The 25,179-nt window shown below is 40.4% G+C and overlaps 1 protein-coding gene across 2 annotated transcripts in view; it reads left to right on the forward strand.

The window, feature by feature from the left end:
• The window catches only part of LOC112117531 (glycine receptor subunit alpha-2), a 156,613-nt gene that overhangs the window by 58,048 nt on the left and 73,386 nt on the right, over nucleotides 1-25,179 (forward strand). For both annotated transcript variants that reach the window (XM_024215500.1, XM_024215502.1), the window contains exons 5-7: nucleotides 2,691-2,773; nucleotides 3,520-3,657; nucleotides 9,667-9,881. In XM_024215500.1, the coding sequence (XP_024071268.1) occupies nucleotides 2,691-2,773; nucleotides 3,520-3,657; nucleotides 9,667-9,881 (436 nt within the window). The remainder of the gene's footprint in view (nucleotides 1-2,690; nucleotides 2,774-3,519; nucleotides 3,658-9,666; nucleotides 9,882-25,179) is intronic.

The raw sequence follows: 25,179 nt of genomic DNA on the forward strand, positions 1-25,179 counted from the left end.
CCAGTTATGTCATACATACATTTATAAGCACCCCCTCCCCATAAAGCCTTATGGGGTACACTGTCACACCATGACCATAATGTTTAAATACTGATCTAAAGGCCTGATCTCATTGAAGTCAATTGAAAGCCTTCAGGGACTTCAGTGGACTTTGGTATAGGCCCTAAGCAAGGTATTGGATTGATTAGAACTGGGAGACTAATTTGTAATGAAAAATGTATTTCATGAATTTTGCCTCTTTGCTATCAGAATTCTCCTAGAAATGTTTTTCTGAAATTCTTGAATTTCTGTTTGAAATTAATCACTAATTTCTTCAGTGAATAATTCTTGGTCTGCAGATTGTTTGCAATGAACTATTCATGAACATTAAAAATTCATGCCATGTTATTTAAATTATGCTGTACTGGGTCTGTTCTATGATTGGAGGACTTCTGTAACTAATCAACAATGGGACAAATTTCAAGTGTAAAATTAATTTCACAATTCAATTCAAAATACATTTTCAGGAAATATTCAAACATACAAGCTTAACATTTTATTTTTGTGAGCATTCTCACAAGTAAATGCTCATTCATAAAAATACTTCTGAAAAGCACACATAAAAGGGGCACAAAGATATTCAACATGAATTTGTTTTAAATTTTACCCAACCGTAGTTGTGGTAGCTAACCAATCTACTGATAGCATGTTATAGTACAGTAGATTTACTGCAGATACTTTTGTGGATTTTCAGTTTGTTTTCTTGTAGTTAATACCTCAAATAATATAGTTTTTGAAATGCCAATATATATATATTTTTAAATGCCAAGCCCTGTCCATCTTCAAATCACTTAAAATCCACCTATTAAAATCCACCTATTCACAAGGCCCACCAACACTGACGCTCATATGCCACTCTTTGTTTGGTAGCTGAAGTGTGTAGATAAGATTGTAAGTTCCATGGGATAAGGGCTGTCTCTATGAGCCCCAGTTCTTCCAGGAACCAGTTTATAGTTTGTAAACGTGTCTAGAGAAGTACCACCCCCTGGGGAGGGTTCCATATACTTGTTAAAACTGGGTTTTCCAGAGACCAAGAAACAATGAAAGGGCTTTTGATATAAACTGACTCAGGACCTTTTTTCTGATCCAGCAAAAGGACAGGACCTTCTTCCAGCCCTCGCAGAAGGGTTGGAAAGACTTTAGCATACTAGGGCCCTGTAAGACTGATTGGGTACCTCTGGTTATCTTTTAGCATGTGCATAGGAACTTTCATTGTTTTTATGTTTTCTGTGTAATGCTTTTACCTTAAGAATAGATGCGCTTGCGTAGAAAGAGCTGTGTAGTTACTGGTAACTGCTGGCAATACAGTGCTCATAGCCCTGTGAGAGAAAGCAAAACAAAGGCACTGGTCTTTAGGCAGACTGGCTTGCTGAGATAGCATAGTTTAGGGCAGGGAGCTGTGCAGCCTTAAAACACCCAGTCAGAAGGGAATGAGATGAGGGTCCCTTCCCATAGACAGGTGATGGCAGGAGACGTGAGACCTGGCTGGGAACTCCTGGAGTGGATCAGGTATACAGGTGTGACAGACTCTTTCTATAGTTTTGTACAGAACCTAGGCCATTGGAGGTGGCCTGAATCTGATTGGAGCCTCTGGAGTCTACAGCAATATAAATCTTAAATAATATCTCAGAAATAACTACAGCTTAAAATGATCAGACATCCATAACAATAATATTCATTTTGGTGGTAAGAATGATGGCAACATAGCTTGAAGACATCGTATCTTTAAATCTAATCATGTTTTTTTTTAATATGATGTAAGTCATTTTGGTTACTACACCTGTATATGAGTCCTCCTGCTCATTTTTATGATTTTATCATCACATTTTCTTATTTTGGTACAAATATTTTTCTCTCCCTGTACAGGGGAAACTAGTGAAACTGATTGTAAACAAAGTCCTGTCAAATGCAAAAAGTAAACTAAAAAAAAATGAGAAAATTTAAAAAGTCTCTCAGTTAAAGTATTCTTGGGTGTTACTTGTAGCAGTAGTAAGTAAAAAAAATTCAGAGTTGACAAAGTCCCTTTAAGCTTACTTTTCCTATCTATGCTCTTTGTCTTTTAACTTTTGCATTCAATGTCTAATGTTGCAGATTTAGCCTTTACTACCTTTTTGTTTTTCAAAGGTCCGTGGCAAGGATGATGGGCTCAGCATTCACTTTATATGCATTACACTTTCTGTTTTCAAATATCCCTGTGATTGTGTTTTCACCATTTGCCCCCACCCCCCAAAAAAAAAACAAAAACAAAAAAACCAGAGGCTACAAGAGTTAAAATCCTAGCGGAGATGACCTATAACTCAAGATGCTACATTGTTTGGGTTCGTTGTTATACGTAAAACATACAGATTGCACAATAACACATTGGCATGCCCTGCTATCTTTCTGCAGCCCCTGCTGGCTCTGGGCTACTATAAGCCACTGCAATCAATGAGCATCCTGCTTGCTTATGGGCACTCTGTCTTAGAAGTTAGAATTCTAACACCAGTGCAGGACTCATCCCAAATCGCTAAGAGGATGGGGCGAAGGACTAAACCTCTGGGTCTCTAAAGCTTGACTGCATCACTTTAAACATTGTTGGCCTATAAATGTTGTGCTTAGGATATAACTTGCAAAGATTTCTAACAGCAGTTTCCTTTCTTGCCCATATTTAGGCTAACATTAACCTTATCATGTCCAATGGACTTGAAGAATTTTCCGATGGATGTGCAGACTTGTACAATGCAACTAGAAAGCTGTGAGTAACCAGCTGACTTACCTAGTGAAGAGCTGTGTTTTTTAAAATCAAATTTCACAGCTTCATTATTGTGCCTTACAGCGGAGATCAGCACTACAGAAAGTCTCTGCAATCTGTAATCTGCATAGTGAGACACAATGCTGATGTATCATTAGAGTGAAACAAGAGCTGGGAGTGTTTTAAGTGACTGTCCTTTTGCATTTTCACTCTTTTTTCTCTGCATTGTCCACTCTGTTCTCCACTTTTCTCTTTCTGCTGTGTATTTCTTTATGCTGAGTTTCAAAGAATTATAGAAGTCATTCAATTTTGTTATTGATAAGATCCAACATATTGTAATCTAGAAATACTCATGTTGGTAGAATGCAATAATTCTGTAACCAGAGTGACAAAAATAAAACAAAGTACAGAAATTGATACATAGCTACAGTGAAATATAATTTGTGCTGTGAACATTAATATCTTTGACAGGCTATTAACATTGACTTTTTATTAGAAATAAACCAAAGCAGATATGCCGCACGTTTGAGATTTTAGTTGAATATTTTGCCTCTAGTACTATTACATATTTGATGCTATTTCTAAGTTTTAATGATAACTGTAGTCAATGTAGTTCAGCTCCTGGATCAATTAGAAACTCTTGTATCGAAGTTTGCCCATTCAAAAGTGAGGATATTTTCTGAGTCATAATTTGTTTCCATCTGAAACTGTACTCTATTATCTAATGAACTGCGATTTGTTTATTCTAGTTGGGTACACTATGAATGATCTGATATTTGAGTGGCTAAGTGATGGTCCAGTGCAAGTTGCAGAAGGCTTAACCCTGCCACAATTTATTTTGAAAGAAGACAAGGAACTTGGTTATTGCACAAAACACTACAACACCGGTGAGTGTTCTTCTAATTTTTCCATTAGTAATTACTTCTACTAGTATTCACAAGCAGTTTTGTAACAGATCTCATTTATTAGGTCTGGTGTTTGAAAGCTGGGGTTTAGGCAAAGCAGGAAGGCGAAAACCAGTAAAAATGTTGGAAAATGTAATATTTTCTCAGTACTTTCCCTTTAAATATGTTAAATCCCTGTGCTTCATACCTTGTGTCCAGAGCAGGAATTGTTCTGTTGGAGTTTGGATTTGGCTGTTCCTTCTTCTTCTTATGTAGAATCCCTGTTACTGGAGGTTTGCAACCATGGTAGCCCATTCTCTATGATTCTCTGCTAATCTATTTGTGGATTAATAGTTCTTTTGATCCACTCAGAATATCACATTGTCCATTCCAGATATTGTTTTTCTTTCTCATGTTCTCCTGCCATTAACTTTCAATTCCAGTGCCTATAAATATGTGTCACCCTCTAAACCTCTTAAAATGTGCCCTGCAAATCAATTTTTTTTTCATAGGATCACTGACTACTGTTTGCTAAATTCTGATAATCTCTGATACTTTTTCCTTGGTTATGTGGTCTTGCCATGATATTTTCATAATTCTTCTATAATCCCATAATTTGAAGGATTACAGTTTCTTTATTATCAATTGTTTGAATGTCCATGTTTCACAGCCATAATTTATCACAGACCAAATATAAGTTTTTAAGCGTCAGAATTAATCTTCAGATTTATGTCCCTTTTCTTCAGATGTTTGTTCTTCCATAATGTCCCTTTTGCTCTCGCTGTTCTGGTGCTGACTTCAGTATCTTATCTTCCAACTTCTGTAATGCTGCTTCCGAAGTACCAATCATTTCTTACTTTCTGTATGGCTGTGTTGTTCACTGGAATCTTGTGTGTTTTCCCAGGATCCTTGCATCCCACCACAGATTTTGTCTTGTCCACATTCAACTCTAACCCATATTCTTTGACATATTTGTAAATAATCTCCACTAACTTCATTGGACCTTCTGAATCAGCCAACAACACCGTGTCGTCTTCATAGTGAACATTATTCACTCATTTTCATTCATCTTAATACCTTCTTACATTTCTTCAATTAATTTAATCAAATACTCACTATAAATGTTGAATGAAGTCAGTGACATTATATAACCTTGTCTCACTCCTCTCTAGATCTCTATTAGATTTTCATTTTCATCTCCCATTATAACCGCCTTCTGACTCCAGTAAAATTGTTTTATTACTTGGAGTCCATATCAATCAATCCCAACAGATCTTAATATGTTGATAAATTTATAGAGTAGATTTTGTCAAATGCTGTTTGGAAATCAATAAAACACAAGTGTATTTTTTCCCTATTTCACTTGATATTTCTAATATGAGCTTTAAGCTCATAATGACATTTATCATGCCCTTTCAAGTTTGAAACTATATTGTTGTTCACTTATTTCCTTATCTATCTTTCCTTGTGTTTGGTCTTGAACAACTCACAAAAGAATCTTAGAGGTGTGAGATACTAGGCTGGTTGTTCTGTAGTCTTTACAATCCATAGTGTTTTTCTTTTGGGGGATTTGGATACACAGTGAAATTGTAAAATCTTCTGGCACATCTCTTCTCTCAAATATATTCTTCATTACCTCTGACAGGGCTTTCAAGCCTCCATCTTCTGTGCTTTTTAACAATTCAGCCAGAAATCCATCATAACCTAGTACTTTTCCATTCTGAAGTTGTCACACTGTCTGGAATGGCTCGCAACAGTGAGTGCCTACCTCAGGGCAGACTGTCAGAAAACAGGGCAGACACTGGTGGTGTGTCCTGTAATTAGATTTCACCAAGCCAGTACCAAATGTGAACTCCTGGATCACTATTCCAGTCTTACCATGGAATCACAGACAGTCCACTCAGACTCTCCAGTCTATCTTGCCATCCAGACAAACTGGACTTTGTGATAATGTCCACGTAAACCAAGAATCACATCACATCAGGTTGCTCCCAGTCCCAAGGTACCAGTCACTTACCCCAGATCCACTGGTACTCTGGATCTTACACCAAAGACAACGCTGCCAGCCAATTCTATAGTAAACTAAGCTGAGAAAAAAAATGAGTTATTGAGAGGTTAAAGCAGGTAAAATATATATACAGGTTGATCACAGTTTGTAATTCCAAATAGTGGCAGTGATGTAATAAACTGCCAGTTTCTCACAAATCTTTTCAGGGGTATCTCCACTTTGCATCTGGTACACTTCCCTGTAGGAGTCCAAACAGTCCAGAGATGAAGGCTCTTTCTTTGAATCCCTTCCTACAGCTTCTTCTCACAGAAAATAAGTTGACAGTCTCTCTACCCATGTGGGCTTTGCCTTTGATGAGTGAATGAGGAATGCACTTTGAGTCTCTGACCTCAGGGCATCACACACAATGGCCGTTTGCTTTGGAATTAGCACTTTTTTCTGATAAAGTCCCTCATTAGCATTCTACAAGGCTTCTTTGATGTATGATGAGTTATTTAGTTACAGGGGATTTACAATGTAAATGTTTGCTATTGCATTCTGACAGGACACAGATGAGTAAAAACAATGCATTTAACATTCTATCCGTTTTAGGAAGTTTTAACACCTAAAACACTTATACATTTAACAATCGCTTTGATCTATGCTAATACACAAGTGAACTGGCCTGAATAAACCCTGACATGACCTGGTCTGCCAGCATCAGAGAAGTCTTTTTGTTGCTGCCATGATTTCTTCATCTATTATTTGTGGGTGTACTTGATTAATCTCACCGTGTCACAACACCATCTTTGGACTTTTGTGGCATTTTCTAGGGGCAGCAGTGTCATCTTATTTAACAGTTTTCCCTACTTATATCACAGCTAGCCCCCATATCTGAACGCCATTCCACTATCCACCGCCTCTGGACACGCTTGATGTCAGAAACGCTGCCCCTGGGAAGTTTACCCAGAGACAAGTTTGGGTGTTTGGAGTCTATGATATGCAGCTAGTGTTCAGAGATTTTTATGAATGGTTTTCTTGGTAGCTGCTGGGTTGAAATATAAATCCTTCCCATCTAAAAGAGGTATTTCATTGTGTCAGCAGGAGAGTCTGTCTGGTTGCATCAGTTATATTTTTTCATTCAGTGAAATGACAGGACATGAGCGGTTCAGCCCCAATCCGTCAGTTAATGTTACATTGGTTTTTATGAAACAAAACTACTGTTTAATTTTTTTTAGTTTGGTTTTTAAAACCCCCAACGCTGCTTCAAAAATTGCTTCTAATTTCTGTGGCCCAAAATGTCAGGGGATGAAAACCCTGAGGTTCACTGTCCCCAAGAGCTGTGGAAAGGGTTGAAATTCTGCTGGAATATGGGAGAAGACAGGCTGGAGCGGGGAGGGATGAGTAATCTCTGACCAGCAGCTTCCTAGCAAGCCCATGGGGATTCCCTGCATAGGATAATACCTTGTATCCATGGTGTGGCAGTTCCAGCCCAGAGGAAAGATTTGGGGGCAGTGGTCAGCAGTCAATGCCTTGACAGCCTGGCAGAGCATGCTGAGAAGCAGTGTGCATTCTGAAGAGCCCCTTACATATGAATCAAGTATCAGAGGTGTAGCCGTGTTAGTCTGGACCTGTAAAAAGCGACAGAGTCCTGTGGCACCTTATAGACTAACTGATGTATTGGAGCATAAGCTTTAGTGGGTGAATACCCACTTTGTCAGACGCTTTGTTGCTTTTTATATATGAATGGCTTTTGTCTCCAGAAAATCCTCTCAGAACTGTAAGTTTGGAGAGTTGAAAACTGTAGTTGCCCTGAAGGGGACAAATACTGCCTTCCCTCCGAGAAACAGTCCATAGAGAACTCTCTAAAAGGAGGCACATGGTGTTTCCTTATTTGGGGTTTTCCAGCACTGGGGAGAACTGGACACACATGTTGTTCTTATAATTACTAATAATACTGCTGTTCATGTGCATGAAAAGTACATAAGAACATAAGAATGGCCCTACTGGGTCAGACCAAAGGTCCATCTAGCCCAGTATCCTGTCTTCCGACAGTGGCCAATGCCAGGTGCCCCAGAGGGAATGAACAGAACAGATAATCATCAAGTGATCCATCCCCTGTCGCTCATTCCCAGCTTCTGGCAAACAGAGGCTAGGGATACCATCCCTGCCCATCCTGGCTAATAGCCATTGATGGACCTATCCTCCATGAATTTATCTAGTTCTTTTTTGAACGCTGTTATGGTCATGGCCTTCACAACATCCTCTGGCAAAGAGTTCCACAGGTTGACTGTGCGTTGTGTGAAGAAATACTTCGTTTTATTTGTTTTAAACCTGCTGCCTATTAATTTCATTTGATGACCCCTAGTTCTTGTGTTATGAGAAGTAGTAAACACTTCCTTATCTACTTTCTCTACACTAGTCATGATTTTATAGGCCACAATCATATCTCTCCTTAGCTATCTCTTTTCGAAGCTGAAAAGTCCTAGTCTTATTAATCTCTCCTCATATGGAAGCCATTCCATATCCCTAATCATTTTTGTTGCCCTTTTCTGAACCTTTTCCAATTCCAATATATCTTTTTGAGATGAGGCGACCACATCTGCCCACAGTATTCAAGATGTGGGCGTACCATGGATTTATATAAAGGCAACATGATATTTTCTGTCCTATTATCGATCCCTTTCTTAATTATTCCCAGCATTCTATTTGCTTTTTTGACTGCCACTGCACATTGAGTGGATGTTTTCAGAGAACTATCCACAATGACTCCAAGATCTCTTTTTTGAGTGGTAACAGCTAATTTAGACCCCATCATTTTATATGTGTAGTTGGGATTATTCTTTCCAATGTGCACTACTTTGCATTTATCAGCATTAAATTTCATCTGCCATTTTGTTGCTCAGTCACCCAGTTTTGAGAGATCCTTTTGTAGCTCTTCGCAGTCTGCCTGGGTCTTAACTATCTTTAGTAATTTTGTATCATCTGCAAATTTTGCCACCTCACTGTTTACCCCTTTTTCCAGATCATTTATGAATATGTTGAATAGGACTGGTCCCAGAACAGACCCCTGGGGACACCACTATTTACTTCTCTCCATTCTGAAAACTGACCATTCATAAGTAAGCAGAATTACCTGTGGATGTCAGGTGATTCCTGTTACCAGCTGATTGAAGGGGCTGAAGTTTGAAGTTATCAACCTATTCAAATTATTTAGTCAGGACCTAGCACAGAAAACTATACAATTTTTCTCTGCTAAATGTTCACAGAATATTATAGTTTAAATTTTAATTTGTGAAAGAACAGGAATACTATTCAGCTGCAATTTCCCCCTGCCACTTTCCCGCACTCCATCTCATTGCATGGCATTCAGCCCTTGTAGATCCATAGAACTTCGGGAAACAGAATTCTTGAGTGACTAGGGTACACTAATGCCCTCTGTATTGTACTTGACCATTCAACCAGTTCCTGGTGAGATAATGCTGTCCAGCACCATCTGTTCAGCCAAAAAAACAGTCCCCTACCCACATCTGAGTGTCTACTTTTAACAGCATCTTCTCCAGCCCCAGTAAAGTGTACCAATATAATTTTGTTTACTAAGGATGGAGCAAGTTCAACATACTTAGATGCAGGCAAATGACTGGTCTACTGGTTAGATGGAGAGAGAAACACTGGATGAGATGGGGCCCACCCAACCAAAGGAGAATGGGACTCATTTGTTAAAAACGGTTTTTTTAGGGGACTAGACCTCTTGTAAAGTGATCACACTGTAAAGTAATAAGATTCAGTCACAAAAATAAATGGCCGCTGTTTCAAGTGAACATTATGATGTCAACTCCACCAAACTACAATGTTACCAAAAAGCTAAACCAGAACAATGTTTTCATATTGGGGCCTCTGCTTTTTAAGACATTATGATAGCATGCTGTGAAATCTGTATATGCCTGAAGTCAGGAAGCTAATTTATGCTCATAAAATAAGACAAAATGTGCAAAAACATTTATAAAAGCAATTTCATGTTCTAGGAAAGTTTACATGCATTGAAGTCAAGTTTCATTTGGAACGTCAGATGGGATACTATTTAATCCAGATGTACATTCCTAGCCTGCTGATCGTCATTTTGTCCTGGGTTTCTTTCTGGATCAACATGGATGCTGCTCCAGCCAGAGTCGCTTTGGGCATCACTACAGTCTTGACAATGACTACACAGAGTTCAGGATCCAGAGCTTCTCTTCCAAAAGTAAGGAGTCTCTGCCAAATATACATTCCTTGTTGATTGGTATTTTGCCAAGAAGTGTGTGTACATTTTTTAGAGATTCTGCAAACCCAGTTTAATATGCTTATGGCATGAGAAAATTGCACCAGTTTAACTAAAGCTGTGATGATGTAGTTAAACTGGTGCAAAACTCTGCGTAAACACTTTTATTTTGGATTGAACAGGCTTTTATTGGTTTAAGTTTAAATCAGTTAGGAATCTGTTTAAGCTAAACAGAAATAAACCACTCTTAAACCAAAATCAGTGTCCATATAGGGGTTTGCACCAGATTAACTAAAGCAGTTTAAAACCTAATTTAAGTTAGACTGGTGCAATATTGTTGTGTAGACAAGGCCTAAGTCTTGTGTTGAAATTGCAAAGATTTACTTATCAGTGGACATTAATGGTGCAATATAATGGTGTGATGTCCACTACATACACATCCTTGCACTTTCACTAAAAAAAGCAGAGTTCCACAAATCTGAGGAACTGTAATGATCAGTGTAGACAGCACCTCCACCAATAGACAGTGCTCTATCTTAATGTTAAGTTGTTGTTATGTATGTTATTATGTTGACGTATTTGATTGGGGGAAGTTAGTAGGAAGTTTTAGTCTTTCCTGTTTGTGGTAGAGTTGTATGCAGTGTAGTAGCCGTGTTGGTCCCAGGATATTAGAAAGACAAGATGGGTGAGGTAATATCTTTTATTGGACCAACTCCTGCTGATGAGAGAAACAAGCTTTTTTTTCTTACACAGAGCTCTTCCTCGGGTCTGGTAAAGGTACTCAGAGTGTCACAGCTCAATACAAGGTGGAACAGATTGTTTAGCATAAGTAATTAACACATATTTCAAGGGACCATTCTAGGTGACATGGCCAGTTAACACCTCTGCATTCATAGGGAAGAAGAAGGGGAGAAAAAAGGAGAGGGAGTTAGAGGTTATAGATCAGTGGTGGGCAAACTGGGTAATCTGATTGTGGGCCATGAGACAATTTGCTAAAGTTGACCGTCCACAGGCACAACCCCCTGCAGCTCCCAGTGGCCATGGTTCCCAGTCTTCTCTTTTGAAAGTATTGTGCAGGATGAGTATTGAGAGGTCAGATGTGGAGTGGTCACTTTGCGAAAAGTGTTCACCCACAGGTAATATGGTGTTTTTGTCTTTTATCATTTTTCTGCATCAGTTCATTGGAGAGCATAGTGATTTTCTGGTTTCATCCACATAGTTGTAATTGGGGCATTTAGTGCACTGGATGCATGTGTGATAGGCAAGTGTAGGACCAATGGATCTTGAATGTGGGGGTGGCTGTTCCATGATGTGATCTACTTCTCTGGTGGAGTGTCCTTGTTTGGTGAAAGTGGTTTTAAGTATGTTAAGGTGTGTATCCTGGGCTTTCTCCTCCAGGCATATCCTGAGTTCCTGACTGTAGATAACAGATTTCTTGGTGTGTTTGGGGTGGTTACTGGATCTATGACGGTAGGCGTAGTGATCCCTGGTTTCTTGCATATAGTTGCCTGTAGGGTTCCATTAGTGAAGCTGATTGTGGTGTCTAGGAAGGTCATTCTAGTTTGGGAGTGTTCTAGAGAGAGTTTGATGGATGGATGGTGGTTATTGAATTTGTGGTGGAAGTTTATGAGCGAGTTTAAGTCGTCTGTCCAGAGGATGAAAATATCATTGATGTATCTCAGGTATATCATTGGTTTTGTGGTGCATTTGTCCAGAAATTCTCCCTTGAGTTGGCCCATGAAGAGGTTGGCATATTGGGGAGCCATCGTAGTACCCCTGGCTGTTCCCATAGTTTGAACAAAGTGTTTTTTGTTGAATATAAAGTTGTTATGGATGAGGATGAGTTTGACGATGTGTTTGGATGGATATGTGAGTGTTGTCCATTGTCTTATAGATATTTTAGGCTGGCAGCAATGCCATCATTGTGACATCCATGGTGGCAAGGATGATGTTCTGAGGGAGGTTCTTAATGTTATAGAGTTTCTGGAGGAAGTCGGTTGTGTCTGGAGGAAGCTCATCCTTTGTGTGGTGAGTGATTTGAGGATGGTTTCTATGAGTCCTGATAGTCTTTCAGTAGAAGTATTGTGGCTAAATATGATGGGTCTGCCTGTGTTCCCTTGTTTCCTTGTTTGTGTGTCTTGGGAAGAATGTAAAAGGTTCCTATGACTGCAAGGGTGTTAACTGGCCACTTCTCCTTGAATGGTCCTTGAAATATATGTTATCTACTTATGCTAAAAAAACTGTTCCACCTTGAATTTAGCTGTGACACTCTGAGCATATTTCCCAGACCTGAAGAACTGTATAAACTCAAAAGTGTGTATCTCTCACCAACAGAAGTTGATCCAATAAAAATTATGACCTCACCCACCTTGTGTTATTTGCAGTGTTCCAGTAAATCCTTTGATTCAGTAAGCATGTGTTACAACTGGAGGCAGCTGCTTAAAGATGGAAAAGCACTTTTGCTTGAGGGAGAAAAAATTTATTGTCATGCAAGTGAGACTGGAATGACTTTAAACAACTCAGGAGCTGATGGTCCTCCAAAGCCTCCACAAGTCCTCCACAATTACTCCCATGTGCCCAGAGGTTCAGACAAGTCTTATCACAATTCCCCAGGAAAAAATCACAGAATGAGCCAGCTTACTGCTGCACAAATAATCATGGGAAATGCCCCCAGAAGTCCTAGTGCCATACACTGGGAGAATGACAGGTGAGAACTCAGTAATTTGGGTAGGTTTTTGACTGTGTCTGCTCACTCCTGATGTTAGCTAACCCACGTGCCAATCATCTGGGCTAACTCAGGAATGAAGACATACTCATTGTGTGTTTGCACAGAATAAGATCCATTCCTGAAGGTATGTTGTATTCTGCTCTGCTGTACCCTCACTATCATATCTTGTTTTATTTAAAAACACTGTGATGTGCTTAAGTGGAGCATATGTGCGGAAACTTTGAAAATTGCACAGATTTTGTTGCTGTTGCTGTTCAGTCGGTAATGCGAACGGGCACTTAAAAATCTGGTGACTACAACAGTTGGTTCAACTTCACTTGTTCACTTAAAATATGTATAATTTTTCAAGAATACTGTGAAGAAGAAAATCTTTCATGTATGAATTTAGGCTTCCAAGTGGATGATTTCCAAACATATGCACAGTTTATTTTATTTGCAGTACCAAGTAAAGAGTTTGAAAGAATGTTACCAAAGAATTAACTTGATTCTGAATCAGTGTGTGCCAGTGGGCTTCTGGATATCGAGTTAGGGACAGGATTAGACAAAATGTTTTCTCAGAATGAGATCTCATCATGCAACCCCTGTTCTTGTTGGAATATTTCCTCTTTTGTTTGTATCCTCCTTTGTGGGGATGGAGAAATACTGGGCTTGATTCTGTGCTCTTGCTGGTTTTACACATGTGTTGGATAGGGGAGAGGAGGAGATACAAAAGAGCTGGTTGTGGGTCCGTGATTCTTCTGGCAGTTCTAGTACAGTCTCAGCATAGATTAGACTGCTAGTGGCTCCCAAACGGCCAACTGCCAGCCAAGGATTGTCAAAAGGCAGCAATGCTCTGGCCATGCTCCATCCTACCCCAACACTTCCCCAATATCCTTACACCATGGGATTGGTCAAAGGGAGATGGATCTTGCTAGAAAATCTGGTCCATATATTTCATTGGAGTTACGATACCAATGTAAGTGATATCAGAACCAGGACCACTGTTTGCAGTTAAACAGAGTTAAATCCTTATAACTACGATTGGCCTATGTGTGGCGTTTGAAGTTGCCATTGGAAGAGTGCTCTTATATGAACTGAGAGAAGGCCAGCATGTCTGTCTGCTGCTCATGAAAAGTGTCTTTGAATTTAAGTTAATGAGTATAATAGGTATCCTGTATCTTGCAGTTCTTGAGGTTTGTCCAAAAGTAGTTTGCCTTTGTTTTCATTGGGCCAAAATGCCACCCTCAGGATCTAATCCTGCATTCCCAAATTCACAAGTAGTCCTAACTCATGTTAGTACTCCTGTTGATGTCAGTGGCATACTACGTTGAAGGCAATGGGACTATTTTTGTGAATAAGAATTATCCATATGAGGTGAAATTCTGCACTCAGTTACTCTGGTGTGATACCAGAACAAGAGTAAAGTCAATGAAGTGACCCTGGATTTACATGCCTGTAAATGAGAATAGAATTTGGCCAGTGAGTAGACATTTAAATTAGCATAAATTGTGATACTTTACTAGCTGGAGTTGTGCTAATATTTTGGCTTGTCTGTGGTTACATGTACTAGTAACATTAGAGCATGTTTAAAACAAGACATGCACATTAATTGAAATAAGTTTACATAGTACATGTAGCGGACAAATCAGGATTAATAGATTATAAAGACAGAAGATGTTGCAGATTAATGTGGATATAAACAGTTTGAAATACCTTTATGTTTCTGGAGTTTGAACATATTGAGATGTTGTGTCTTGTTTCCATGGGGATCTTGACATCAATCCCAACAGGTGTGCCACTCTCCGATGTGTAATTAAAAGGATTGCTTCCTACCCTAAGAAATTCAAAAAAGTGCCACAAAGCTGATTGTACAATTGTACAGTACATATGTAGCTAGGTACTTATATGGTCTCCATCTCTGTAGCATCTGACTGCCTACAAACCATTCACAGTTAGTTAAAAAAAACAGCCAATTTTTGTTTGTTTGTTTGCTAAACGGAGATAATTATTTTAAAGGTTCTTGTGTAATTAAGATAATAAATTATGTTTCTTAATAAAAATTAGGCATCAGTCTACCAATGATGACCTAGGTACCTTTAAAGAAAATAAAATTATGAATCAAATCAGTATCAAATCTGAAACCCCAAATGACTCTTTAAAAATGATTTTCCAAATCCTGTCTTCATATCTGCCAAGATATAAAAAGCTAATCTGCCAACATTATATCATTTTAAAAATTGCTTCAAGCATGAATATCTAGCAGAATAATAGAAGCCAGGAGAATTATTATTGTAAGAACATTGTGAAAAAATAGACACTACTTTGCATGAAAGCTGTTGAAATCAGCCCAGCTTTGAATACATCTTGCTGTTCAATAATTGTTTCCTTCATTGTTTCCCCCACATCCTTTTTATTAATGTGTACTTATCTTATTTACATCTTACTTTTATTTATGTGCATTTAAAGAGCTTAGCTTTGCCTTTAATTTATGGACTGCGTCATGTGGAAAATTTCTTCCTCTTCTTTATTTTATTAGAACATTACCAAACATGCACACAAAAAACAAACAAAACTCCCAAAACTTTTGAAGCAATAATTCCTTTCCTTAATGAAGTCCAAGAGAGAATAGACTGAGAAGATTCAGAGCTAGCTTGCTTTTGTATCAGTCTCTGAACAGTTATTCTAAATGACGAGAAAGTGCTGTTTAGAAGCAATCACCCATCATAAACCACACATCTTACTGTACCAGTATATGAGATTATATAACAGAGCTGCTTGGAATCACTCTTCCCTACATTAATAACAAACACTCATTTTGACCCACAGTCCTGCATAACGGTAGATCACAGGCAAGCCAGGCATTATGCACTCAAGCTACGGAAAAATACAACATGAACTTCTGACTATAAAAAGAAAACAGAGAATACTGTAACCTGAAGCGAATGAAATGGATGTAATTCCAGTCTGTGATTGTGGATGCTGTGCAATAGGTAAACATTGTCAAAAAGCTTTTTCCAAATAATAGTTAGTATTACCTCTGTGGTAAACTATCATGTTAATTCTGTGGATGCTCTGATCTGTACAGTATATTGAAGCAGTTATATATACATGGCCATGTCAGTTACATTGATCAGAACTTGGCCCAAAATAATATACAAATTGTTGAACATTTTTGAATACTTCTACTTGGTTATAAACAAAATAGCAGACAAATCGGACTCATTTTTACAGAAGCTGCAGCAAATCACAAGGTATTACAGCTCCTAACTTGGATACTCTTCTGGGGAGTGAAAGCTGCAGAGCCTGCTTCTGAGTGCATGAGCTTTCTTCCTTGCAGTTCCAGCATGAAGTGTATCTTGGCTGTAAGTAGCCACTTACACCTGCTCCCTTCCCAGAGTTGGACGACTAGGGCTTGTCTACACTACCCGCTGGATCAGCGGGCAGCGATCGATCCAGCGGGGGTCGATTTATCGTGTCTAGTATAGACACGATAAATTGACCGCTGAGCGCTCTCCTGTCGACTCTGGTACTCCACCAGAACGAGAAGCGCAAGCGGAGTCGACGGGAGAGCGTCAGCTGTCAACTTACCACAGTGAAGACACTGTGGTAAATAGATCTAAGTACGTCGACTCAGCTATTCTATTCACATAGCGGAAGTTGCGTATCTTAGATCGACCCCGCATGGCAGAGTACACAAGCCCATAGACTCTGCTGCACCTAATTTCCATATAGGGAATGGTTTGGGGGAAGTACTGATCATGCTCACAGCATGCCCTGATATTTTAGTTAGGATTGGGTCCTTGTGATGGGATGTATAAACCCACACTGAGCAACAAGGGGCTTAGGAACTACTCTGGGCTCAGCCAGCCCCGCCCCGCCAAACCTGTAGCAAATGCACCAACTGGAAAAGGAGTTAAAAGGCAGGACAGCAGCTCAGTTGGGGGCAGACCAGAGAGGAGAGCAGACCTGCTCCCGGCAGCTCCAGGGGAGACGAGCTGAGGGAAGGCAGAATCTCTCCCAAAACAACTGCCCAAAGGCCCCTCCCTGAGGGAAGGGAGGGCCTGCTGCAGAGACAGCCAGAGAGGGAAACATTCCCTTCTCCTGTGAACTCTGGACTAGATTGAGCCCCTCTATTTTTGTCCCCAGCAGAGGAAAGCCTTTGGACTGGGCTGGCCCACGAGGCTGGGCTGTACCACAGGAGGAGGCAGTTGCCACGCCGCTGCCAGGTGGTGCCTTGTGGTGAGCAGACAAACCTGGTGCTGCCTCACCTGAGACAGCAACCTTGGGACAATAGCACGGAGGTGGTAGGAAGTGGCCCAGGGAGGGCAGCCGTGTCTCCCCAGCTGCCAGAGCACTGATAGCCCTCAAAGCATAGGTGCTGACTCCGTGGGTGGTCAGTGGCTGCAGCACCCATGGGAAAAAATAGTGGGTGCTCAACACCCACCAGCCACAGCTGTTTGGCGGCTGGGGGAGGTGTTTGGGGGAGGGCGGAGAGCCGTGGGCAGGTGGGGCCTCAGGGAAGGGGTTGGAGCAGGGTGGGAAGAGGCAGAGGAAGGGGGAAGGGGCGGACTGGAGGCAGAGCCTTGGGGTGGAGCCCCCCTGGGGAATAAGAAAACTCAGCACCTATGCCTCAAAGGGTCCTGGGTCAGAGCCTGGTGTAGTGGGAGGGCCCAGGTTCCCCTACTCCCCCATCGCACATCACTGGCCCTAACCACTATGCAGAGCTCCTCTACCAGCCAGCGCCGAGCAAGGGCTGTAACAGTCCTTTCCTTGTTGCCAGAGAAGAATCCTAAAGGGTCATGTGACACGAAGCACAACTCCCCCCACCAACAGCTCTGATGGGGTGTGAAGACATGCCCCAGTGATCTGAAGAGTTCCCTCCCCCATCAATAGATATTGGCACAGGGGAGAAGATGAGTGAGCCTCTGAGCTCCCTTCTCAAACGAGGAACCCACAAAAATCCTGATTGGGTAACACCCCCCCCCCGCCTCAATTACCATAGGCAGGAGGCCCACTCCTACCCTTACCCACATAACAGTCAGAGGCTGAAGAAGTCTCTGCTAATTTATCAAGCCCCTTCCAAGGGATTAAGGCAATCCACCAACAGCAGAGGCCTTCCCAGATGTTCACTTCACCAATCAGAGTCGATGGGTCCTCCTCTGCCCATCACCAGGGATATGAACACACAGGGGGGGAAAGACTGTCCCTCCCTCCTCATCCAGAGCCCTAACTAAGTGTACACCCTGCATGGCCCCAGCAGGATTTATGCGTTGGGAGAAAACTGTCTGAATGTAGAACAGTGTAGGACCGCTGAGGAGATGGCAGAGCTGAATCATGAGAGCATAGGTCCCTACTCCAAAGAGCATTGTATGGACTAAGGGCCTGATTCAAAGCTCACTGAAGGAAGGGGGCTCTTTCTATTCACTTCAGTGCTCTTTGGGTCACTAATTGGGGCACTTTGGAGCACTAAATTCTGAGAGCCGCGGAGACATGAAAAACTTAAGTCAGTTCTGAACATCTGCAAAACTGAAGTCAATGAAGTTATAGGTGTTTCCAGTACCTCTGTGGATGTGGCCCTATGTGAGAGTGATGCCAACATGGAAAAAAAACCAAACATGGATGAGAAAGAGGTGAGGAATGAGAACAGCAAATAAAGTGGAGGGACACTACTCTTGGGGAACATATTCTTCAGTGTCCAACTGTTTTCTGTGGGAAGTATATAGCTTACTTTTTGTGTAACTAATTTCTGTTGTTTAAAATCTCTTTAGTAAACAGAAGGGGTTTTTCCTTGATGTAGTTATATCATAAAAACATTAATAAAAATAATTGAGAATGGGAGTTATTTTTGAGGTCATAGTACTTTTAATTTAACCACAGTATTCTTATTATATGAAGATAAAAACTAATAAATAGCACAGATTGTGCAACTATCATCAGATTTGTTAACTGGGCACTTGGCTTATCAGATTTCAGAATATTTGAAAGGCTCTTTAAATGGTTATGTCAACCTTATATTCATTGGTGAGCCAAGGGGACATCATATAATGGACAGCCTGATGAGCCTTAAAGCCTACAGTTGCCACCTGTCTTTCTTATTCTAAAATGATGCTGATTTTGATGAAACAACCCCACAGCAGCCTAGCTTACCAGACTTTAAAGAGTCTGGAAATAATTTTGGGGTCACAAAACATCATCAAATTGTTCTCAGGCATTCATTGTATCCTGATATTGACACATTTTCTTGGCTTTAATAAATAAGTAAATAACAATGACCAGGGGCGCTGGAACAATTTGTTTAGTGGGATGCTTAGAGCCATTGAACCAAACTGTAAACCCCGTATATTATGGAAACCAGTTCAAGCCAGGGGGTGCAACAGCACCCCCAGGACCCGTAGTTCCAGCACCTATGCAAATGATACAGCAGGACAAAACCCACCTAAAATCATAGCCCATGGCCAGATAACCACCAGCTTCTGCTTTTTTGTGTGCACAAACACATGAATAGGTTTTAGTACTTATTTTATTTTGTTCTTTTGTAGTGCTGTTGTATCTTTTTCCCTTGCTTTCTCTATTATGATTTTTATGAGTCAAATCATGTATTCCCTCCTCTATTCATATCAGTAGCCTTGTTCGTTCTGTGGGACTTGTGCCCTAGCAGGGATCTCTCTTTGTATCTTGCTCTGCCAAGCATAAAACAAAATCTTATTGCATTTGTATTTGGACAATGTTCTGCAATGTCCATTGTCATTCCCCATGTTGGTATTTGATTTTGGTTATGGAGATTTGTTCAGTAAAAATCTACAGGACCGTGAAGTCACCTTGTTCACTGAAGAGCTTCAAAATAAAAAGAGGCTCAAAACAACTGGATAGACATTTTGCACAATGCAATGAATTGAAACAACTACTTCAGTATAAACAGATTGTCACTGAATCCAAGGCTCTGTGCACAATGAATGCAGTCATGCAAATGGCCATGCAATTCACCTTTGTAAGCTTGCTCATAAATCCCTACTTGTAACTCATAGCCACAAGAATATTGCCTTCTTCTGCCCTTCAGGTTTTCCACTTGCCATCTCACCTTTCTGACTTCTTGCTCCTTTTGTGGGTGTGGTTTTTTTGTTCTACGGTTTCCCAGTGAAGGGGGAGTTCGGTGGATTTCATGTTCTCCTGAGCTGCTGCCCTTAAAAGAACAAATTGGGAAGCAGTGTGAGAGAGAGCCTTCCAAAATGAGGAGATGAGTAATTTCCAGCCTGCTCAGACTTTCTTGCAGAGGCATGGGTCTATGTGAGTGTAAAGCATAAATGTCTGGCTCAGATTAAGGGAGATATGCCCCAGCTCCTTAGTTTCTCCCCTCCGATAGGCTTTAGTAGCTCTGCAAGGGAGCTTGGGGTTACTGGAGGAGTGAGCAGAAGTGGCCAACAGAAGAAGCCATGATACTTGTGGGGACAGTAAAAGCAAGATAGAGGATTTGGGTGTCGCATAATGCTCCTCAATTCAGTTGCAGCAAAGTCTCACTCCCACAAATTGCATTTCAGTTCTCACACAGTTCTGACACGTCTGCACTGCCTTCAGAGCTGGGCCTTTGGCCAGCAGCCACCACTCTCCAGCCACCCAGCTCTGAAGGCAGTGCAGAAGTCAGGATGGGAAAACCGTGACCCCCCTAGAATAACCTTGTGTCACCCCCCTTTACAGCCCCTTTTTGGGTCAGGACCCCCAGTTTGAGAAATGCTGGTCTGTATAGTATAGGGTAAAAGCACACAAAAGACCAGATTTCATGGGGAGATCAGATTTTATGGTCCGTGATGCGTTTTTCATGGCTGTGAATTTGGTAGGGCCCTAGTTATATCCATGTTCCAGATGTGGCTGATCCTGCAGTCCTTGCCCATGTGAAATTTTCATTTGAAGACAGATTGCCTGAAATAGACTGCTGCATTGGACCCCTATAAATGGGTTCCACTGGATGGAGAAGAAAATCCAAGTGCTCAATGAGTACGTTGGCCAAACTTTTCATTGTTAATGCATTACATTTACATTGTACTGTAAAACTGACTAGGCTTTATAGTAAATATTCTGGTATTTACTGTACTATAAAAACAGTAGTTGCTGTTGTGCATGACTGCTAAAAATACACAAAAAGATGTGTCTGAATACCTCTGGGATGGAGGTTGAGTATTCTGGTACATTCTCTGAAGGTTTGATAGTGCTGACATTTAGCAAGGCCCATTTCAAGCCTCAGACAAGACACAAGTTGTTGTGTTTCATAACACTGGTGAGATACTAGTGTTCTTTGCTTTATTCTGCACACCCTCCAGTACCTTCTTACAGCTTTTAGCAACTCTCAGAGGGGTGTGCAGTACCACTATTGCACACTCACCAGTGCCATGAACCTTCTTTGAGATCAGCAGTGTACAATACTGCAGCTCACTCATTTACATTAATTACCAGTTCTTCTGGAACATTACTTATGAAAATTTTGCTGTTAATATTTTATTTGAAATAATGTTACTAGAAACACTCCTGGGTTCTGTGCAAAGCATTTTCCTTTGCAGACCCCAAGATAACAAGCCGCTGCATTCCAATCAGCGTATTACTGTAAAACAAAGTGTATTGGGCAGTTGGCCCATCTAAGTTTTATTCATCAAATATTTCTTGGAACATGTGACAGGGTGCTGACCTCTGTCATTCCAGCTCCAATTAAGGGAGGTGAACCTGAGCCTAATTGGCAGAGGCGAACAGCTGCCAGCTGATTAGCCTGGGGCTATATACAGGCTCAGAGTAAGGAAACAAAAGGGAGGAGAAGAAGCCGGTGAGTGGAAGGAGAGGGGTAGCTCTACCCCTTCCTGGCTGCAAGAAAGAAGCCACTAAGGGCTGGTCTACACTGCCGCGCTAGTTCGGCGGCTGGGGATCGAAGTTCCGAGTTCGATTTATCGCGTCTGGTCTGGACGCGATAAATCGAACCAGGAAGTGATCGCCGTCGACTGCGGTACTCCAGCTCAACGAGAGGAGTACCGCGGAGTCAACGGGGAGCCTGCCTGCCGCGTGTGGACCGCGTCTGAACCGCGGTAAGTTCGAAGTAAGGTATGTCGAATTCAGCTACGTTATTCACGTAGCTGAATTTGCGTACCTTACTTCGACTTGGGGGGTAAGTGTAGACCAAGCCTAAGGCTGGAACCCCCAGAGATATATGATGAGAGGTGGTGGGTTTGCACTGTGTAAATAAACTTCACAGTGACTGCTGAGCCAGAAGGTCTCTGAGTGATTTTTGGAGCAGAGCAGAGGCAGGACCAAGGGGGGCTCTGCTATGCCTTGTTACAGGACACAATTAAGTTGTTTGAAATAACCGATCTGAGAACTTCCAATGGCTTAGGGTTGCCAACCCTCCAGGAATTAAAGATTAATCTTTAATTAAAGATTATGTCATATGATCAAATCTCCAGGAATATGTGCAACCAAAATTGGCAACCCTACGAGTGGCTTCATCTGCAACTTTATTGGACCCCAGTTTATCTAGTGATGCTATCTTATAGAAAATTCAATTTCCGAAGATGGCTTCCCTTTTAGTTATTTGAAACTGGACTGAACAACCATTAGAAAATACAGTGTACGGAACAATCCTGAACTGGCAGGAGAATGAACTAGATGACCTAACATCCTTTTCTTCTATAATTTCTGGGATATGACCTCACTAACACTTCATTGCTGGTAGTGCCGAAAAATGCTTTCCTTTTCAGTGTTAGGGATGTCAGCTGTTGCTGCAGCAGAGTATTCTAAACATGGCCTTGGTATAAAAACAATTTAGTTTGCCTGCTAAGGCATGAAAATATGGTATGTGTCTCAGTCATGACTGCAGTTTATGAATCATTGTCATGATGCCTAGATAGTAAAGCTAAAACCACAACAAAGTTCTTTCTTTTCCTCCTTAGTTTTCCTTTCTAGAAGTTGGGAGTTTGCTATTGATTCCACTTATGATATTTTATTGAAGGGAGAGGGAAGACTAGGCAAAATGAGCCTTGTTCTTCACTGCTTGACCCTTTGTGCAGTCCTTTACGCCTGTTGACAGTGGGCATAAAACATTGTCATTCTGATTTGCTCTACACAAGAAGCAAGGCAGTAGCAAATCAGGCCCCGTGGTTGTACAAATTATATTATATGAAAAGGTTTAAGATAATTATGTTCTGAAAATATTAAATTGGAACCGATTTAAGGAGTTGGTTTGCATGATCACCAAACAAAAAGTAAACAAATTGAAAGATTTTTTTTTGTTTAAAGTGGGAAAAGTTAAAAAAAGAATCCCTTCTCAGTACATGTATATGTATATGTATAAATTAGTGGTGCATGCATATATAATTATAAATCATTAACTTATTGTAATAGGGAGGACAAATCAACATATGGAATACATGCATGAGAGGACTTTTTTGTCAAACAAGTCTCTAGTTTTCACTTGCCTGAGATTGCAAAGAATTGGGGGCGGGGGGAGGAAGGGTGTAGTGTGTGTGTGTGCGCATGTGTAAAGACGCCCATACTCTTAGAGCCAGGCAATGTGGTCAGTTGCAGTTTGTTATTCAAACAATCAAATCACTTTCTTTTCTTTAATGGAGCTGTGATTGTCTGAAAAGTCCTGTTTTATGAGGGTTTTTGTTTGTTTGTTTGTTTGTTTGTTTGTTGCATTGTGCTAAATATGCTCAAAATGAAAATAAAATCCTGCCCTTGGGAGAGACTCAAGTTAACGAGAAAATTCAGGCAGTACTGTCATTGTTACTCCTTGCCATTTTGTCCCTAAGGTTGGGATGATATCTAGTGGTTATGCATTAAGAAACCAATGCACAGTAGCTTGTTTATGCACACATCTAGTAGGATCCCTGGATGTGCAGACAAGAAATAGCATTGCTTGTCCACATCCAGAAATGGCTGAAATAGTGATCCACACAGCACTCTTAGCTTCTTTTTGTGTCTTGCTTTCTCTCTTTGTCCTTTCTAATGAGTGGCAAGGGTAATGCATTATTGTTATTTCTTACTCATTTGTGGTGTATTTGTCATTTTTCAGGTGGTGTTTGTAGGGCAATAAGAATTCATATGTTTTCTAGGTAGGCAGCTGCAAGAGACAGATGTTTTGTAACTGTTTGTCCTGTACCTGTTAAAAACCTTGACAAGACAGTAACAGCAAGTGCTTTTTATTGGTAAATTGGTTAATGTAAAACTCTCTTGGTGAGTGTGGCTATGAGAGTTGATTAGCTGAAGTTGCAGTAAAAGCTTTTCACAATTTATAAGATAGGCTCAGTCCATTTATCTAATTTAAAGACTGGGCTTCTTGGATATGTGTAATGCACTACACAGCGAGTTCATTTGGTCAGGTTCATTCATGATTTGGATGATTAGACTGGCTTCCTCCAGATGTACTTGCCTTTTATTTAGAGAATGGCAGCCTTAATAGCAGCTGTTGAACCCAACAGAGTTCAAAAATGTCTTCACTGATTTCTTCTCCTGCCAGCTGTTAAGCAGTATTTTTAAACAAATGCCTGCCGCTGCTAACCATCATCATCATCATCATGGGCTTGTAATTCATACGCTTTTCAAAGATGAAAGCATTGTAGTAATTGCAAATCATCTTGAATAAAGAATGAACGTGAACTCTGAGCCATAGTATTAGACTTTGCTCTTAACTCCTCTTTGCATACAATACACATTCTACCAGTTTTGAGTTTCTGTTGCAACAGAGGTGGGTATTAGAGCTGGTTGGGGATTTTTCGCTGGAATATTTTTTCATCATAAAATGCTGATTTATCAGAACCAAAGGAAAAGTTGTGTTTTGATTAATTTTTCAGTTTTGAAATAGAAGAACTGTCCCATTTTGACATTTTCAAAATGAAAACGTTTCATTTTTCAGTTTGAAACAACTTTTTCTTTGAAACGTTAATGTAAAGTAAAAAAAGGAAACAAAATTTAAAAGATTGAAATTGAAATGAAATGTTTCAAAATTATTGAAATGAAACATTGATTGACCAGATCTGAAAACTCTTTTGGATATTCGATTTGTGGAAAAAAATTGAGATTTTGGTTTTTTGTCATGATTCAGGACAGGAAATATTTTTGAAATCTTAAATTCTCAAGGGATTGGAAAACCATATCCTCACCCTCTCTGAGTATTAAAATGCTTGTGGGTCATTTTTGTGCTTGGAATGATATTAGGAGTCTAGAGGCACACTTTAATAACAAATCTTAGTTCAACCACATGAGCAAGCTAGAGAGCTGGAATGTTCTGAGTTTAAGAGAACGAGCTCCAACTGGTTTAAGGAAACCAGTTCAAAGAACTCCATCCACACAAACTCTAGAAATATTACATTATCAGAAGAAAATATCATTGGCTGTTTCTAACTTCTGGGCAGAACAGTGCTACTTAGCAACTTCTGAGATTCATAGAATTTAAGTCCAGAAGTGGCTATTAGATACTCTAGTCTGGTCTCCTGTGTAACACAGGCCACTGAATTTCATCCAGTTGTTTTTTTTTAACCTGGCTCTTATATAGTGTTTTTCATCTTTAAATCTCTCAGTGATTCTTGTAATCAGCCCAAT

This window comes from Terrapene carolina, unplaced genomic scaffold (genome assembly GCF_002925995.2).
Source record: "Terrapene carolina triunguis isolate 2854851 unplaced genomic scaffold, T_m_triunguis-2.0 Scaffold22, whole genome shotgun sequence".
Classification (NCBI taxonomy): Eukaryota; Metazoa; Chordata; order Testudines; family Emydidae; genus Terrapene; species Terrapene triunguis.